The following is a 20,761-nucleotide window of genomic DNA, read 5'->3' on the forward strand; positions in this document are numbered from 1 at the left end:
TGGAGCAGCACAGCGCAACACAGCATGACACATCCACAACAACAAACATTATGGGGCATCTCTAGCATGAGAGAGCTCCTAGACAGCGCGTCAAACTATCCAAAATATCTAAATGCAGTTATTCCTATGTGAGAAGGAGAAAACCTCCAAGCCCATGCTTGCCTAGAGGGTATTAAACTTGTTGAAGAGACAGAAGGGATAGATTGAGACCTCTCAAGCCTCAAAAGGCTCGAGAGCATTGTAAAGAGATATAAATATCTGAAAGTAAGATGTAATACAGGTTCAACTTCTGGAGATTGTGTTGGAAATAATACTGAGAGGGGGATGAATTAGTATTAGCAATTTAACAATTTTTCATTTCCATAAACAAATTGATATACACTACTTCTGTTAATTCAACCTGCGTATATACGCAACTCTGTTTAGAGAAAACCGCGTATATCTTGCATACTTCTAATTTAGTTAGCTTATCTTAATCTATGTATCAGAACCATAAGACAATAATTAAGTGCAGTAAATGGTACATGCAATCACACACATGAACACAAGATATAAGGTGGAAACCCAATGTAGGTGAAAACCGCCTGCTGCAATTCATCTCTATCTTCTTTTAATAAGAAACTTCATTTTACAATATTTATGTACTAGTGCAGTCTTATACCAGTACGCAGGCTTCTACCTGCAGAAGGCTACAACCTTCTCTCGTTCTCCAGCTTCTCCTGGAAGGGAGCTCCAACCCTCTTAGCTCTTGTACTAGCTATTGTACTAGTACGTAGGTGTTGACCTACAGAAGGCTATAACCTTCTCTTTTCTTCCAGGGACCACGTTTCATAAATTTTCAGACTAGATCCATCGATAACATCAATCAAACATCAAATATATCTGCATCAACCAATCTCCTTTGCACCAACCAAAAACTGAATCAAACAATCACTTCTCTGAATGCTGTAGCCAGAATACAGTAACAGTAACCAAAAACCAATCCTGAACCCAGAACATTGTAGCAATAATCAGAAGTAGCTAAAACATATTTTATGAGACGTACGCTACTTCAATATGTAGAACCTGTGTGCATACGCTGATATATTAAGGCAAACCTTCGTATACGCTGTTTTGAATTACCTAACCAGTGTGTATACGTGCCTTTGCTATGCTGAACCTGCGTACAGATCTGTAAAAGATAATTTACCCTTTTCAGCTATTCAGACATCAGTTATACCCAGATCATCAAATTTATAGATCAAGTCATGCGGCAAATATAAAAGATCAAAATCACACAAAGATACTTCTCTTCAAGCCTTAAGATCTTGACCCATCAATTGAACTTATCCTTCTTCTAGGACTCAGGTTCCTCCTTGATTCAGATCTAGCTATGCACCATAACCCAATGACTAGTATTCTAGATCTTGCTCTTCATAAGATATTCAATCCTTGAGTGCCTTTACCTAATGATCTCCTCCTCCTTTTATAGTCTTAGGGCTTACTCAATACCATGGTCCAAAACCACTTAGAACCAATACCTGGGTTCAACACTTCGGACAAGATACCATGGTCCAAAACCATAGGTCCAAATACCAAGGACCAAAAACAAAGTTTTCCAAAATGTACACACTTTTCTGTGCATGAAAGTGCGTGTATACGCATACGCACCTTTTGGTCTGTGAATCCCCATGTATACGCGACTTGGTCAATGGGAACCTGTGTATACCTCCTTTTCCTTTATTCTAAGAGCGTGTGAGCCTGAACTGTCATTTGAGTGATTTGTTGAGTGAGCTTCCATCAAGGACAATACCTGTGCCATAGTGCCAAGACTGTGTCATAATGCCAACAATCTCCCCCTTTGGACTTGATGGCAACCCCAAATCACTCTCCCCCTTTTTCATCAAGGGCAAAGGGTTATGCTCCCCCTGAGTACATGCTGAAATCTCTACTCTAATGTGCTGTCCATGCTCCCCCTGACTATAGGCAGTGTCTGTAAAAATATGTTCTACAAGAAGAACATGACTCTATACATCATAAAAGACCTTCCTATCACCACAGACTCATACATACATCCATCTCCCAACTGAATGGGGATATACCAAAAATTTATACATGATAAAACAAGAATATTACATCATCCATCCCAGGCATAGTGGGGAAACAAAATAGGTTGTTACATGACCTTGATAATAAAGGAAATACATGACATAGAGACCAAATATCTAAGACAAGACTATGATAGTCATCAACAACTATCATCAACAGTATCTGTCAATCACCATCCGGACCATCAACCATGATCTCCCTCTGCACCTGTTCCACCTAAATAAAAAACAATTGTGAAGTTGTACCAAGATCTTCTAAGATAATGCCAACAATGCATTATTAGAAGTATATGCTCCCCCTAAACCTATGCTAGATGGTCTTTGTCAGACCCATATTAGATTATTTTCATCCTAAGTCTGGCCCACTATTTTTCTTCAAACCAACATATACGCGACTGTATCCACAGAAACCGGTGTATGTACACGGATGATCTTCATGAAAATCGCGTACAACCACTTTTCTCTGAAACAGATAAGTGTCAATAGTAAGATGATGCATCAACTACTCCCAGCTTCTGTTTGAGGTATTCAAATGTCTCCCTGGGCAGTGGTTTGGTGAATATATCAGCAACTTGTTCCTTGTAGGGAACATACTCCAATTTGACCTTTTGTTCAAGCACTTGTTCCTGGAGAAAATGATATTTGATAGGTATGTGCTTGGTCTTTGAATGCATGACTGGATTCTTTGAAATAATGATTGCACTTGTATTATCACATAAAATGGAGATAGGTGGAGTACAAGTGATTTGAATGTCTTGCAATGTTTGCATCATCCAAAGGAGTTGTGTGTAGCAAGATGCAACAGCCACATATTCTGCTTCAACTGTAGACAATGCAATTGAACTTTGTTTCTTGCTAAACCAAGATACTAATTTGGAACCCATAATGAATGCACCACCACTAGTGCTTTTTATGTCATCCACGCTTCCTGCCCAATCTGCATCTGTATATGCATGAAGTGTGAGATCTGTATCTCTAGGATACCATAAGCCATAGTTTTGTGTTCCTTGAAGATATTTGAAAATCCTTTTAATTGCTTGAATGTGTGCTTATTTTGGATTTGCCTGGAATCTTCCAACTATTCCCACTGCATGCATGATGTCTGGTCGGGTACCTGTCAGATAGAGCAAACTACCAATCATGGATCTATAGGTTGGTTGATGTATTGCTACTGATTCATCATTTGCGCTGAGGCTGCATCCTGTTACCATAGGGGTACATACTGGTTTCGAATCTTCCATGCCATATTTCTTCAAGATCTGCTTGAGGTACTTGGTTTGTGATAGAAAGTTACTGTCTTTGTTTTGTTGGACTTGTAAACTAAGAAAATATGTGAGCTCACCAAGTAGGGACATTTCAAATTCTTTCTGCATCACCAAGGCAAAGTTTTGACTCATGGCTTCTTCATTTCTACCAAAGATGATATCATCAACATACACAACAAGTATTAGCAATTTATCATTGTTAATTTTTATATATAGATTGCTATCTGCTGATCCTTTTGAAAAACCTTGTTGATGGAGGTATTTGTCCAGATGATAATACCAAGCCCTTGGAGCCTGTTTAAGACCATAGAGAGCCTTTCTAAGTCTGCATACAAGTTTTGGATCATTTCCAAGGATAAATCCATCTGGTTGCTCAATATACACTTCTTCTTCTAAGTCTCCATTAGAAAGGCAAATTTCACATCCATTTGATATACTTTGAACTTCTGAAAGCTAGAAAGAGTAAGGAACATTCTTATGGCTTCAAGACTGGCAACTGGTGAAAAAGTTTCTTCAAAGTCTATAACTTCTTGTTGAGCATACCCTTTACAAACAAGTCTGGCCTTGTTTCTAATAACATCTCCATTTTCATTCAGCTTGTTTTTGAATATCCATTTAGTCCCTATGGAATTCTTATCATTAGGTCTAGGAACCAATTCCCAAGTGTTATTCTTTTCAATCTGCTCAAGTTCCTCATTCATGGCCTTGACCCAACATTCATATTTGCATGCTTCACTTATATATTTCATGGTTCAATGGAGGAGAGCAATGCTAGATAGCTTGAAGCTTCTGTAATAGTTCTTCTTGTTTGTACACCTACCTCTTTTTGCCCCAAAATTTGAGTCTTTGGATGGTTCTTCTGGACATACCTAGATGGAGTCTTTTCTTCTACCCTTATCTGTTCTTCTGGTGCCTCATAAGTTTCTTCTTCAGCATTAGTCTGATTTGATGTTGAAGGATAATCCTCATCATCTTCAAAATCTTCGGTTTTTATCTGCTTTGGATTGTTTCTTGCTTCATCAACCACCACATCAATACTTTCAACAATTTTTCCAAGTCTTTTATTGTAACACTTATATCCTTTACTTCAGGAAGAGTAACCAAGGAGAATGCCTTCATCTGCTCTAGGTTCAAACTTGCCAAGATTTTCATCAGTCCTTTTGATGTAACATTTGCTTCCAAAAACTTTGAAGTATTTCACAGTAGGAGTCTTACCATACCAAAGTTCATGAGGAGTTTGAGTGCTGTTTAACCGGGTGTTTGTTTTGTTGAGAATAGTAACGGCACAAATGTAGCTTCACCCCAGAAGGTTGCAGGAGTTCTAGACTCATCAAGCATAGCACGAGCCATTTGTTGAACCATTTTGTTCATCCTTTCTACCACTCCATTTTGCTGAGGAGTCCTTGCAGTAGAGAATTCCCTTCTTATTCCATGTTCTTCACAAAAGTCAAAAAATTCATCCGAGGTAAATTCCCCTCCTCGATCAGACTTGAGGAATTTGATTTTGCGATCTGATTCATTTTCAACCAAGGCTTTGAAAGATTTGAACTTTTCGAAAGCTTATTCTTTATGCTTCAGAAGTCCTATCCAACACATCTTGGAAAAGTCGTCAATGAACAATATAAAGTATTCTTCTCCATGAGGTGACTTTTTCCTTGATGGACCACATAAATCAGTATGGACAAGTTCAAGTGGCTTACTAGCTGATCCTTCCTTCTCAGGGAAATATGTTTTGGTTTGCTTACCAAACTGACATGATTTGCATATTGTATTGTCTGGAATTCTGATGTCAGGAAGATGGCGAACAACCTGATATTTGCATGTTTTCCTTATCTGAGGGAAGCTTAGATGCCCCAATCTTCTGTCCATAGCCAGTGTTCATCATTTTTTCTTAGATAGCATTGTTGCTATCCTCCCTTGAGTATGTATAAATTATTTGGAGTTCTTATGCCTTTGATCACTGTTTCTCCTGTATTAAGCTCACGAACAATACATCCATTTGATCGAAATACTACCTCATTTCCTTGATCACACATTTGACTGACACTCAATAGATTATGCTTTAACCCATCAACATACATAACATTTCCAGCTTTGACCTTTTCTTTTAAAAGAACAAAGCCTTTACCTTTTATGAGTGTAGGGGTGTCATTTCCAAATGAGACCTTCCTTTCCTTTTCTAAGGCACTATATGATTGAAGTTTTTCTTTATCACCTGTCATATGTTTCGAGCATCCACTGTCGATGTACCATTGATTTTCTTGTCCTTCCACATATAAGGCTATACCATATCTTTCTGTTTGCGGTTCTTTCTTTCTCCATGTTTTGGGACCCAATGAAGCTTGCTCCTTTTGCTGAAACTTACTCCTGCATTCAGAATCTTCATGACCGAAGTTGTTACAAATAGAGCATTCTATTTCATTTTGAAGAGCAGAAAAGTTATTGTAGGTCCTCTTCATGATCCTAGTCACACTCCTTTGATTTAGTGCTTCTCTAGTCATGATAGTCTTGTAGGCAACACATTGAGCAGCTTTGTGTCCAAAGTTATGACATGAGAAACATTGGCCACTAAAGAAATTCCTGCGATTATCAAATCTACCGACCAGGTGATTGTAGTTTCCATTGACATTCATTCTTGAGGCAAATTGAGAATGATTTACCTGTGGTTGGTTGTAGCTTCTGTTCATCCTTGAAATAGCTTGACCCCGATTTACCTGGTGATCCGTTTTATGCCTGTGTTGACGATTGTCAACCTGTTCACTTCTCCTTACTGCATCAAGATAACTTTTGGAGGTGGATGGCTTCTGTGCTTGAGATGCTTCTTCAGTATATCCAAGACCTGTCTTGATTAAAGGAGAACACTGTACTTTGATAATCTCATCTAAAGTTTCAGATCCTTTAGCAAGTCTAAGATTAAGAGCTTTTGTTTTCTCAATATCTTTTCTAAGTCCCACAATTTCACATTCTAACTTTCCATTGTGTTTTTCCCTTTCAGCAAGTTGGAATGTTAGAGTATCTATAATCATACTCTTCTCTTCTAAACAGATTTTAAGTTTAGAAATTTCTTCATAGAGACCATCTTCATCTATAGCATCAAAGAAATCATCATCTTCAAAAGCCATCAAAAGTCTATAATCATTACCATGTTCATCTTCATCACTATTTGAAAATCCATTGCTATCTTCATGTGTATAATAGCTCTTCTTACTTACATTCTGTTTTTTGTTCCATTTAACTAGTTCCTTACCTTTATCAAGCTTATCTTTATGAGGACATTTGGCTGCATAGTGACCGACTCTTCCACAAGAAAAGCATTTGAAAGGTAGCTTACCTCTAAATCTTCCAGAACCCTGTTGAAGGTTCTTGACAAAGTTTGATTCTTCCTCTCCTTCTAACGTATGTCCTGACTCATTGTATTCTCCTTTTCCTGAAGCTTTGAATGCGGCTGCTCTCATGTCTGATGGACCCCCTTTTCTCATTTCAATAGCAGTTAGGATTCCATGCAGCTGTGACATAGTAATACTCTGAAGATTCTGCTTTTCTTCTGTGGCATAAACTTTTGATTCAAACTTAGAAGATAAAGATCTTAGAACCTTTTCAACTAAAGTAACTTCTTTTATCTCTTCACCCAAGTTTTTCATGTGATTAACAATCTCATCTATACGTAAGAAATAATTAGCCACACTTTCATCATTGTGCATTCTGAGAGTTTCATATTGAATTCTGAGAGATTGTAGTTTTTCACGTTTTACCTGATCGTCTCCTTCATATCTTAGAATGATCTTGTCCCATATTTCTTTGGAGGTTTTGAGCTGCATAACCTTGATGAATTCTAATTGAGATAGACTCTCCAATAGAGTATTGACAGCCTTTGCATTTGTCTCATACACCTTTTTACGAGCCGTATCTGTAGGAGTTGCTGATGGAAATGTGTATCCTCCTTCCATGATATCCCAAACTTTTGTACCAAGAGATTGAAGATAGGTTGTGGTTCTTACCTTCCAATAGATGAAGTTGCTCCCATCAAAGATTGGTGGCCTGATGGATGCCTCTTTTTCGTAGTTGCTCATGATGATAGATCTTCCTTCAAGCGATCAAGCTTCTTCTGAAGGACCTGCTCTGATACCAATTGTTGGAAATAATACTGAGAGGGGGGGGTGAATTAGTATTATCAATTTAACAATTTTTCATTTCTATAAACAAATTGATATACGCTACTTCTGTTAATTCAACCTATGTATATATGCAACTGTGTTTAGAGAAAACCATGTATATCTTGCAGACTTCTAATTTAGTTAGTTGATCTTAATCTATGTATGAGAACCATAAGACAGTAATTAAGTGCAGTAAACAGTACAGGCAATCACACACATGAACACAAGATATAAGGTGGAAACCCAATGTGGATGAAAACCACCTGCTGAAATTCATGTCTATCTTCTTTTAATAAGAAACTTCTTTTTACAATATTTATGTATTGGTGCAGTCTTATACCAATACGCAGGCTTCTACCTACAGAAGGCTACAACCTTCTCTTGTTCTCCAGCTTCTCCTGAAGGGAGCTACAACCCCCTTAGCTCTTGTACTAGCTGTTGTACTAGTATGTAGGTACTGACCTACAGAAGGCTACAACCTTCTCTTTTCTTCCAGGGACCACGTTTCATAAATTTTGAGACTAGATCCATCAATAACATCAATCAAACATCAAATATATCTGCATCAACCAATCTCCTTTCCACCAACCAAAAATTGAATCAAACAATCACTTCTCTGAATGTTGTAGCTAGAATACAGTAATAGTAACCAGAAACCAATCCTGAACCCAGAACACTGTAGCAATAAACAGAAGTAGCTAAAACATATTTTATGAGACGTACGCTACTTCAATATGTAGAACCTGCATGCATACACTGATATATTAAGGAAAACCTACATATACGCTGTTTTGAATTACCAAACCAACGTGTATACGTGCCTTTGCGATGCTGAACCTGCGTACAGATCTGTAAAAGATAATTTACCCTTTTCAACTATTCAGACATCAGTTATACCCAGATCATCAGATTTACAGATCAAGTCATGCGGCAAATATAAAAGATCAAAATCACACAAAGATACTTCTCTTCAAGCCTTAAGATCTTGACCCATCAATAGAACTTATCCTTCTTCTAGCGCTCAAGTTCCTCCTTGATTCAGATCCAGCTATGCACCATAACCCAATGACCATTATTCTAGATTTTTCTCTTCATAAGATATTCAATCCTTGAGTGCCTTTGCCTAATGATCTCCTCCTCCTTTTCTAGTCTTAGGGCTTACTCAATACCATGGTCCAAAACCACTTAGAACCAATACCTGGGTCCAAATACCTGGGTTCAACACTTCAGACAAGATACCATGGTCCAAAACCATAGGTCCAAATACCAAGGACCAAAAACCAAGTTCTCCAAACTGTACGTGCCTTTTGGTCTGTGAATTTGCGTGTATACGCGACTTGGTCAACGAGAACCTGCGTATACCTCCTTTTCCTTTATTTTGAGAGTCTGTGAGCTTGAACTGTCATCTAAGTGATTTTCCGAGTGAGTTGCCATCAAGGACAATACCTGTGCCATAGTGCCAAGCCTGTGTCATAATGCCAACAGATTGTTCCTCCTCTGTTCCTTCAAGCTTCTCATCTTCATTCTAAGCAATATAAGCTTCTTTTGCTATTATATGTTTAATGTCATTCTCTTTGCTGTTCTATGCTTTCACTTGAACAGTTTGTTCATGTTTTCTTTTATGTCTAAGGCCAGATAATTGTCATCTTATCTCTGCTTTGATGAATTAGATTTGCAAGCTTCTTTACTGCTTGTAGCTAGCCATTCATATGTGGTCATATATGCATCTGCCAGTAAAATCAATATTCTCTTTTGCTACCTGTAGCTAGCCATTCATTTATGTTTATGTATGCAATCTGCTGGTACAATCAATATTTTCCATCTATCCATTGAATCTATAAATTATTGAGCATTAGTGGTCTAAAGCCTTGTATTGGTGAGAGTGTTCATGCATGTCTTGAGTGAGAATAGAGCTGAAATGGTTATCTAACTTGATCCAAACCATCATCCATTCCAATAGTTCTGAGAACAATATTGAAGATTATATGTTACTAGGCATCTCCGAGCTGCAACCTAGGAGAGTTTCCTGGAGCGATAACAACCTGCACCCCTCAAACCCCCTGTAACCCGCTCGCTACGCAATCGGCGCAACGAAGCGGGGGCTCCGCCCCCCCTCTAACCCCCCGGTTAACTACGTGGGCTAGTCGTGGAAAGAATAAAACAACCCAACATGTATTAACTGTGAGGTTACTTGAAAAACACTCTCCCCTAACTGATTCATTACAAAACATTTCTTGGGGTACATTGTTGAGGCTATCCATTGAATAAATTTAGGAAATAAATGTGTTCTGGGGACAAAAGCAGCTAGAACACCTGACCTAACCATTGCCATGAATATAGGAGACTTCTTATGGTTCAGAATGACCTCTTGATATAATGAATGATGTTTAATTGTACAGAGGGTATCATAGATATCTCGTTCAACATCCATTAATGGGGTATGAATAAATGATGAGGAACTTACTTGTTTGGCCATGGTGACTGTAGGTGATAGTTTGCTGGTGATAGCTGCCGAGATGGTTGCTGACTCAGATTTGCTGAACTGGTTGCAAGGTCGCTTAGGAATAAATAAAAGACTAATACAAAGGGATTTTGCTTGTATTTTATACATATAATATTCAAATGGGGGGAAATATGTGTAATTAATGTAACTAATTAATGGAGTGGTAGATGAGGTGACGGGGTACGGTGAATGAGGTGGACGATAGTGAATGAGGGTGGCGGATGACGTGGAGGAGAATAGATGGAGTGGAGCGATGGGGGTGGCCTGTTGTGGGGGTAGGGAGTGTATGAGAGGTTTATCACGGTTGAACCCCCGCAGTAATCATGGGCCATAGATTTCAGTCAACCTTGTTGACATGAGGGTCAACTATGGGGGTTGGGCTATGAATTATAACCCGTGCTCCTATTCCCTTGCAGAGCACTTAACGTGTCTCCTCTTCCAACCTTTTGATCACACTTCACGGATGTGCTCGAGCTTTAATAGATGGATCGGGCCCGCTTTCATAACACCTTCAATGTTGCCGTTAGTGCAACTAATATTTCAAATTTTCAAATTTTCTTTTGATTTTCAAAACTATTTCATTTTTTTTAATTTTAAATAATATTGAAAATTTAAATGGCAATGTAGGCTACAACACCTCCTATAGGTAGAAACGAAGGGTACAGTGAGATAATACATCAGTTGAGGCAGCAATCAGACTCCATCTTGTTCCTCCTGGAAGCACAATAGAAATTAAAGTACAAAATGTAACAATTTGAAGAGGAACTCTAGTGGATTTGACATCATTTAGAGGACATGCATGTTCAGTGAAATTATGGAGAGAATGGTAGCACTACAAGTGGCGCTTCAGGAAGAAACTTGGATATGATATCCACTGATCCCCCATAGAAGATATATGTATTATTTAAGCAAATGTATTTTGTTTTTTGATCAATTTTGTAGATTATATAGTTGTAGTTCTTTCTACAAAATGTTTGTCTAGGATAGTAGGGTAAGAATCAATTTTTAAACTCCATATATTATCTTAGAAGAAATATTTTTCCTCTGTATTGAATGTAATTACTCCTCGGTTTTCCAATTGTGATCTAGGAATAGACTTAATCAAATTCCTAATAATTTTTGTCAAAAAAAAAAATCCTACCAAGAATTTCTTCAAAAAATTACCATAAATAATTTTGCTTAAATTTTTATAAATTCCAACAATGAATTGGGAAGCCGTGAATTCACAAAATTTTCTAGAAAATGCCAAAGCCAAAAACCAGATGCTACAATAATTTGAACCTCTACAAAGGTGCGACTTAGCTTATAGAACTTGAATCTTTCTAGTGATACGAGTTGCCACATATTTGTTTCTCCAAATTCCTAGAAATCACTATGATTTGATCCTATTTCCTTCGTTAAGTGCCAATGGAGAACCTAAAATGATCCCCCCTTTATACTAGCTAGGGTGGATGTTTCACCACCGAAACTAATTTCCACCATCTATAATGGATAGCTCCACCACCGAATTTAGGCTCTACACAAAGGTTTCCCCTCACAAAGTAAGGTACTTAAGCTCCAAGTTCAATTCTCAAATCATCAACTCATATTTTCTTTGAGCCCCTTCATTCTTTTTGTAATCATTTCCTCCTCTTGAAATACCTTGGGTGGATGGAAATACCATGGGTCACTTTATTTTTACCATACTCACAATTAATTATTTAATATTATTAAAATCTACCTTTTGTTTATAACAAAATCAAGCAATTAAACTAGTTGATCCCTTTTTCTTCGAATATATCCTATGAGAATCAAAATGATACTAAGTCACTTTCTTATGCTATTATGGTTTGTAAAGAGTCTCCCTAGAACTCTACTCTTATTAAGACCAAGAAAACCATTCTTTCCCTCTCTTGGTCTCGAGTCTGACTCGCAAGCTCAAGTTCTAGAGGCTAGGCTTCTTAATTGATGGAATATTGTCCCCTCTTCCCCCATCTCTTCTCAATTCCTCACCTCCTCTCCATCGCTTGTTATTTCCTCTACATGGTCCCCTCCCCCACACTTCTTTCCTAAAACTGAATTTTGACACTGCATCAAAAGGGAATTTGAGTCCAACTAGTTTTGGTGGTATATTCTAAGATCACAGATGCCTTCCACTTTACATATACTCTAGTACTTTAGGCATTAACAATAATAATGTGGTGGAACTCACTTCCCTCATCACAAGGTTGAAAATTGCAAAAGTACAAGGCTTCTCCAAGATTTTTGTAGAAGGGGATCTCAACTTGTCATCAACATGCTCTGCAAGATACATAACAATGCCCCGATGCATAAAATATCGAAAATATAGAGTTTATAAGCACTCATATGTAAGGATTCACCTCTTATTGTTAACATCCTAATTGTTGTGCCCTCCCATGTTCAATAAACAAGAATTAAAGTTTATGATATGTTAGTTAATCATAGATGTTTGGACTCCTCTCTAGTGCTACCCTCCACCTAGAAACTTCTCTAGGACTCCCCTCTTAAGGATATGTGTTGGAAGCTCATTCATAAGGATACATCTATCCCTTATGGGGTGTTTATGGATCAACAAGGGTTGAGGGTTGGGTTGCCACTACCTCACCTGGCCAAGAAGTGAGGGGATGTGGCAACATGCTCCCATAAAGAATGTTTATGATGCCTAAGATCATGAGGTGTTGTCACATGCGGGCTACACCCATCGTACTCCATGCCATTCATGCTTCCAGTTTTGAATGCCAATTTCTCCTCCAGCCAACTCACAGGGTCTCCACTCATATGAATTTTGAACTGGCTCTATTGCAAACTATTGTGTCCCTCCTCATTACTCGATTCGTATATCATACATTTGTTGTTGGCTACCCGAGTCTCTTTCCTGAAATGTAGGCCCTGACTCTCGTTGGTCGCAATTGGGGTTTTCTACAGACCCACCATCTCGAGCCCTAACTTAAAACTATTTTGCTTCCCTTGAAACACATTTGGATCGTTAGAAAAGAACCATCTCTCCCACACAAACTTGATCTCTGGAAATGAAAGCAAATTCCACTTATGTATGGTCTTTTTTGGTTTTTTGAATATTATGCTATCCCCTCTCTCTCTAAGGAGAGTGAACTTCTCATTATGATTTGGTCTTCCTAGCCAAAGACTAGCCTAAATCATTCAACATTTCCATATACACTCCTTTTTTTTCACAGTAAGATCCCTAGGTAAACCCACCCAAAGGGGGCTTACACTGAGTCGACTCTAGTGATGGAAATTTCACCTTGATGGACCGAGGAGGATAAAACCCACACCTTGTGACAGAGGGCCAACAACTTGGTGAGGGGCTTTGACCAACCAAGCTACCCGACCGAGCTATTTCCATATAGGTTTTTTTTGTAGGTAAGCACCCACGGGGGATTTGAACCAGTGACCTATCGCAAGGAGTGCCTTAACAGTGCACCCATTCATCGTCAATCCAAAGCCCCATGGGCGATTTAATATATAAGTTAAACATATATACATTTTAAAAAACATGGAACAAGATTCTTAACCATGGAGATGTACAACATTTTAACATGGAGATTCTTAATCTGTAAAGAGGCTTTACTACAATACCATGTGCCAATACCATATTTATCAATACCACATTCTCAAAAACCCATTACTCACTTGATATAACACCTAGTAGTATGACATTTTTTCTATTAACCAATTTAATTAAAAAAATATAAATGACATAACTACTCTGGAGATAAATATCAAACTTTGATTTATGTATACTATTTTAAATATTCTAAACTATTTAATGACGTTTAAAACTATTTTATCTGCTTAATAATTATTAATAATTAAATTAAAATTCTAAAAACTTTATTTAAAAAAAACATGAAATCAATGTAAATATCATTATTCTTTAACTCTATTATATTAAAAAATTAAGTTTTTTTTCTATAGATTAATTATAATTATTTTGTTATAAAAATTATTACAATCTATCATTATCATTATATTATATTAAAAATTTAAGAATCACTTTATTATTATTATTTTTAAATTAATTTATTTTCTCATGAATACCATTTATTTTTATTATATTTTTTTTGGGTTAAATTAGATATTTAAAGAACTTATTTTTGTTTTCTTTTAGCAGGAGGAAGAAAAAGATAAAAAAGAGAAAAAGAAAAAGAGAAATAACCTGTCAAAGACAAAGCCCGCTAAAGATTCATTGTTAGTTTCAAAAAACTTTTTGATATTAAAAGATGCACTCTCTGAAGCCATTGAGGCAGCTGTAAGTATGAAAAGTATTTCACCATCATTGATCATTACTTACATTTATTCTATTAAAACGTGAAGATATATTACGTCACAAATGCTCTTACGCTTCCTTTTCTGGTATGCAGAAAGATTTTGCATCCGGGGACGCGCAGACAATCGCTCGGGGTTTTCTCAAAGACATGGGAACAGCACGCCTGCTTAATATAGGTTTTCTTGTAGTGGCAAATGCATGGGAGCGGTACGCAGAAATGTCTGATAATCAAATTGCATGTCTGTCCCTCTTGAAGGAGATGAGTAAATTGAAGCAACATGTTAAAGAACTTGAAAAGCGGCCTGAATCGAAGCGAGGGATGGAGGCTTCAATAGGAAAAGCAATAGAGTTGATAATTGAAGCCTCTATCGCCTGCTGCACTCAAATTGAGGCTTCCAAAATTCGCAGGTGAATGCTCACTCAACACACTTTAATATTATAAACCTCGCAGGTGAAAATTGACGCTCAATTCCTTGTCCCACCTAAATAAATTCACACCTCTTTTTTTAATGTTGGATTTATGTAGGAGGAGACCATTTATGAAAGAGGCTTGTAAATAATATTTCTTAATACAGGATCTGAAAAAAAAATATTTCTTAATACAGGTTTCTTTCGGCAACTTCGTCCAGAAAAGAGCTGGCTGAACTTGAGAAAGAGTTACAGCAAACGTACGAAGAAATGCAGAGACAAATGGATTTATGTATTTTGGATTGCGTCCGCCAGCCAAAACCACACTATCCAAAATATCCTAAAGACAAAGGTAAATTGTGATACCGGATGAGAAAGTGTTATTTTAAATACTTGTGAATGTTTTTATTAAAATGATTTATTGATATTTCTGTGTTTAAATATGGTTACAACAGTTGGAATCGAAGAACCATTGCAAGAAGTTATTAAAAAGCTTGAGTGGGAAAGCGACAAAAATGCTGTAGCGGTTATCTTGCATGGCTTTGGTGGCATGGGAAAGACTACCCTTGCAGATGCTGTGTTCGCGCGGCTGTTTGAGGAGAAAAAGGAAGGGTGTAAATTTTCTTTTGTTAAATTGTTTCAGGATATAAAATCACCACCAAATGTAGTAGAATTGCAAAAAAGTATATTATCTGATTTGAAGGGAGAAAAGGCGGAGGAGATCCGAAGGTATAACGAAGGACAAGAAGAAATTGCTGTCATGTTAGAGAAGGAGGAGGCTTTTATTTATATCGACAATGTTTTGCTTCCTGATAAGCGTGAACAAGGCCCAGATGCACTCACACAGCTTCTCCCTGAGAATATGGGGAATGCAAAAAAAGTGAGGTTGCTCATAACTGCACGTAATAAAGATGCAGCGAGCTGGATGACAATGAGCAAAGGGGTTGAAAAAGTATTCTACGCAATTGAAAGCCTGCCCAAAGCGAAGGCAGTGGAGCTTTTAAAAAAGGAGCTGTCTGACAATAAAAATCAACTAAATGCTAGCCAAATTAATGGGATAGTCAATATATGCGGAGGAGTCCCGCGACTTTTGAAGGTGTTAGCAGGATTCATAAATGGCGGCAAAGGAAACGCAGTGGAAAATTATAAAACATTGATGAAAGAGGCTAAAGAAAAAAACTGGAAAGGTTATATTGGGGGCAGGATAGAGAAATACGTCTTTGCCTACGACAAACTTGAAGATAATTTAAAAGAACCATTTTTAGATATTTGTTCATTTTTTGGAGGCTGGGACTGGAAAAGACTTTCAGATATTGTGGGAGAGCAAGAACTGAGAGAGCTAGAAGAAAGAGCGCTTGTGACCCGAGATGTGGAAAGCATGACTGCAAGGGTACACGATGTCATCTTGGAAGTTGGTCTCCAGAGGACAGAAGGAAACAGATTCAGATTGACCACTGCAACTGAAATTGAAAAGTTCTTAGAAGTTGAGGTACGCAATCTTTCAACTAAAATACTTATCATATACAGTTTTGTTTCAAAATGACTGACTCTAATATTTAATAAATATATAGGACCTTCAAAAGATCAAGGGCATATGGGCAAGTGACAACAAAGATCCACTGCGCATACCCGCGAAAAAGCTAGATTTGATGTCTGGATCTTTAAGAGTTCTTAAACTCGGACCCTTAACAGGTGTGGAGGGCAAATGTGAAAATAAATTTAAAGAGCTGCGTTTTTTCAGTGCGATAACTTCCCATCTTCCTTTTGATGTCTCAAAGCTAAAGGGGTTCGAGAAGCTCAGACATTTATGTTACAACCCGGAAGATTTACAGAACCTATGTCAAGTAAGTTCACCTAAAATATCTGGTTATTTCTCTTCTTACTTTTCCTGGAATATCTAAAACGCTATATCATGCGCTGTTTTATTAGTTTTAATAGTTAGAGTATGATTTTCATATATTACTTATTGCGTAATATGCAGATGCCTTCCAGTCTCAGACACATCGAATTTGAATTAAATTCTCCTCCCTTCCAAATCTCTTCCCAATGTATTCAGCAACTAAGCAATTTGCGAGTACTGAGACTGACGAATGCACAGTTCAAAAGCTTACCTGAAGAGCTAGGAGATCTGGGAAATGGTTTGGAGGAACTATTACTTGATAGTTGCCAATATTTAGAGAAATTACCGGCATCATTTTCAAGTCTGGGCTCTTTAACAGTGTTGAGAATGTCTAGCTGTTCTGGTTTGACGCAGCTACCAGAACATTTGGGATCATTGAATTGTCTGCAAGAACTCTCTTTGCAACGCTGTAAAAGTCTAGAAGTGCTTCCTAGCGAGCTTGAAAATCTTACAGCATTGCAAAAACTCGATTTGTCCTGGTGTACACGTCTTAAAGCGCTTCCTAGAAGTCTTGGAAAGCTCACATCATTGCAACAACTCCATTTGAGCGACTGCAGAAGTCTAGAAGCTCTTCCTAGCAGTCTTGAGGAGCTTTCATCATTGAGATTATTGGACTTATCCCGCTGTGGAAACATTAAAGATCTCCCTTCTGGCTTAGCAAAGTTAACATCGCTTGTTCAACTTGGTCTACATTATTGTAGTGGGCTACGTAGTATTCCTGGAAGCATTGGGCAACTGAAGTTGAATTCAATCAGCTTATATTCGGCCTATAAATTAAAAGAACTGCCCGATGGGTTTTGCAACTTCTCCACTTTAACAGAGCTTCGCATGAGTGATTGCTACCGTCTAAAGAAGCTTCCGGAGCGATTTGGAGAAGTAGCAAGTTTAAGAAAGCTAAGGATGGACGGTTGTTCCAGTCTACAGAAGCTGCCAGAAAGTTTCTGCCAACTCAAGTACTTGGAGGACTTGGATTTATCAGTGTGCTGGACTCTTGAAGAATTATGTAAAGACTTCAAAGGTCTCTCACTACTCCGAGATCTATCACTGGGAGGCTGCGGCAAGCTAAAGAAGCTCCCTGAGGATTTCCAATGCCTCACCTCATTGGAAGTTCTGGATGTAAGAAATTGCTCTAAGTTGGAAGGGAAATGGATAGACAGCATGCTAAAGATGAAGACGCTACAAATTTTGCGCATAGCAGGAAGCGAGTTGTTGGAGGAAAGATGGGAGGAAATTCAAGCACAACAATGCAATCAATCATGGTCTTGTGGTGTGTATACAAAGCAGGTGATCCACATTTTCAAACATGTTTTCTGTTCCCACATTATAATTAACTCTTTTAATGTTTAGATCCTAAAACATATCACAGGGGAAAAAATTGCAAAGCATGCATTATTTTTCCTTTCCACTCACTTTAGCTTTCTCTTCAGGGTTTATCAAATGAGGAGAATCTTCTAAAGCAGTTCCAATCAGAATTTGATAGCATGCTCACTAATGGAGAAGGAAAGCCACTGAATATATCTGGTCGTCCTCTGAACACGCTGCTGCTTGTTATGTTTGATGGCCGTCAGGATTTCTGTCCTCCTTCTTTTCCTTTGCCTTTACTTGAGGAGAGTATAGATGATATTCAAACACATTTCGAAATGGTTTATTTTGGCAACCATTGGGATCAGTTGCCTAAGAAAGTAGCGGATAGAATACTGGGGCATGCTCCTGCTAACAGAGACACTAAAGCATTGTTTCAAAGACTGTTCTCATCAGTTGTTCAATTCCGCGACGACTTTGACCGGAATCGTGCCATCAGTTTCCCTAGCAGCAGTTTCCAAATGACCGCGGAGATTGTGAGTGGGGAAAAAGGTGATAAATACCTTTCTCGTTGGAAATATTTCGAAGGTGAGAGTGAAGAGGAGATGAAGGTGGAGGACTTTGTGGTAACGAAGTGCGGAAGATACCTTAAATTGAAGCAACTGGCAGAAAGAGGTGGAGGGAGTCCTATAGCTTTGTTAAGAGAGCTCTTCGCAGGGGGAGAAGAGGAAATTTCTGTTTCCTTTCTTAAGAACAAGGATGGTGAATCCACGAAGGTATTAAAGTTCAATCTATATTTTGTGGATAACTCTTCCTTCAAATATTTTACAATCAAAATTTCAAATTCCATTTATCGACTATTGATTATTTTGTTTGCGTTTATATGAAAATTGTAGGTCGGAGTCGACGAATTGCAAGGGAAAATGATTTTATTAGATATCAGGCCTGGCAACAACTCTTTTGATAGTTCTCTTCACGCTTTAGTGGAGATGTACAATGTGGAGAAAGAGAGATTTAATTTTGAAATTATAACAGTTCCAATAATGCAGGAAGACACAACATTGGATGTATCTGAGAAGTTTTCAAGAGAGGTTCCATGGTTGGTCCTCCAAAATCCGTGGCAGCTGACAAATACAACCAAGTATTTTCTCATTGAAGGGTGTCCGCGATATATTTATACACCACACGAGTGGTGGTACCCGAGAATAATGAGGATAATAGAAAGCAACGGGACATTCGCACCGTATAATGATCATAGTGTACTGCGTATGTTGCACACTTGGGGGGCAGCAGCTTTTCCTTTTACGGCGGAAAAAGAGGAGGAATTAATACAAAAAGAAAAGACACAAATGGAGGCTGTTCCTCATGCAATATTTCTTTTCCAGCATTTGGAACGTGTGTCAGAGCAGGTCAGTAACTACCTGTTATTTGTTTGCTTTTTGTATATTTTGAAAAGGAAAAAGAAAATGATTTTCATTTCTAATTGTTTTTTCTCCTCTCCTTGTCGTTGATGATGAAAAGTTAAGGGAGGCAACGCGTCAGCAAAAAATGATATGCTTATGGTGCTGTGACGAAAAGGAGTTTCCAAATTCCATGAAGGATGTGTTGACAGAATTGAGTAATATCATTTACATAATTTATATTCCATATTTTTGTTCAAAAGAAACATTAAAGTATGAGCATTTCACTTATACAATTTGGCATGAGAGACGCCCTTTGGAACCTTCCAAAATGTCATCAGCAGAGATGGAAAGAATGTTTTCGTTAAGTTTATCTGAGTATGAAGCTGTCAGATTTTGGGCGCGTATTAGCTCTTTGAAAGTGGGCATTAATGCCACAGATCAATCTCAGTTATCGAATATGCTTTCCATCATGACGTCTGTTATTTTTCGGGGCAATCCTTCATGGATGTTTATAATGAATGAAGATGGAAATTTGATAACAACAAAGGGGAAAGAAATTCTAAAATTGTTATCTGAAAAATATTCAGATGACAGAGTAAAAGAATTGATGCAACAATTGATCAAAGGTACAAAAAATAGTTGGAAGGAGACATTGTTTGAATTGGAAAAGGAGACATTGTTTAAATTGCAAAAGATGTCATATATTGATAGTGAAGATAGCGAGGGTGAGCTTGAGGAGTTTGATAGTGAAGATAGCGAGGGTGACCTTGATGGTGATTCAGCAGTGGTTTCTAATAATTTTGGTTTTGGTTTGTAGTTATTGATGTCTAGCATGTACTTGTACCTTTTCACACTTTTGTGTGAACTGATTTATTGTATTTTTAATTTTTTATATAATAATTTTGGTTTTGGTTTGTAGTTATTGATGTCTAGCATGTACTTGTACCTTTTCACACTTCTATGTGAACTGATTTATTGTATTTTTATATAAATGATAGCGTGTTATTACAATAAATTAAATTATTTTATTTTATGAATTGAAAATATTGATATTTATGTTTTTTTAATTTAGAGATCATTATTCATGGATGTTTATAATGGATGAAGATGGAAATTTGGAAAGAAATTGTAAAATTGTTATCTGAAAAATATTCAGATGACAGAGTAAAAGAATTGATGCAACAATTGCTCAAAGGTACTCAAAGAAGTTGGAAGAAGCCGCTGCTTGAATTAGAAGAAATGCTATAAATTGATGGTGAAGATAATGAGGGTTATGGTGACGATGATGATGTAGATAGCGAGGGCCAGTGACCTCATATAGGCGAATGCCTACCTTAATTAGGGAACACCTAGCTCATTTAATGATGATTCAATAGTGTCCACTTCTTAAATCAACATTTTTCATTTCCAATGATCTTGGTTTTGCTCAGTAATTATTGATGTGTAGTATG

General features: G+C 37.5%; 1 protein-coding gene across 1 annotated transcript in view; it reads left to right on the plus strand.

Moving 5' to 3' along the window:
- LOC149210675 (uncharacterized) overlaps positions 1-20,232 on the plus strand; it is an 89,520-nt gene extending 69,288 nt beyond the window's left edge. Inside the window, exons 3-11 of the mRNA XM_089399046.1 lie at positions 14,142-14,279; positions 14,392-14,705; positions 14,903-15,057; positions 15,161-16,194; positions 16,277-16,549; positions 16,687-17,889; positions 18,033-18,683; positions 18,804-19,316; positions 19,429-20,232. Of these exons, the coding sequence (XP_089255172.1) occupies positions 14,142-14,279; positions 14,392-14,705; positions 14,903-15,057; positions 15,161-16,194; positions 16,277-16,549; positions 16,687-17,889; positions 18,033-18,683; positions 18,804-19,316; positions 19,429-20,127 (4,980 nt within the window). The 3' untranslated portion in view covers positions 20,128-20,232. The remainder of the gene's footprint in view (positions 1-14,141; positions 14,280-14,391; positions 14,706-14,902; positions 15,058-15,160; positions 16,195-16,276; positions 16,550-16,686; positions 17,890-18,032; positions 18,684-18,803; positions 19,317-19,428) is intronic.
- The last annotated feature ends 529 nt before the right edge of the window (positions 20,233-20,761 follow it).

Source organism: Pinus tabuliformis, chromosome 1_2 (assembly GCF_031772625.1).
Source record: "Pinus tabuliformis cultivar Carrire ecotype Pingquan chromosome 1_2, CPIR1, whole genome shotgun sequence".
Classification (NCBI taxonomy): domain Eukaryota; kingdom Viridiplantae; phylum Streptophyta; class Pinopsida; order Pinales; family Pinaceae; genus Pinus; species Pinus tabuliformis.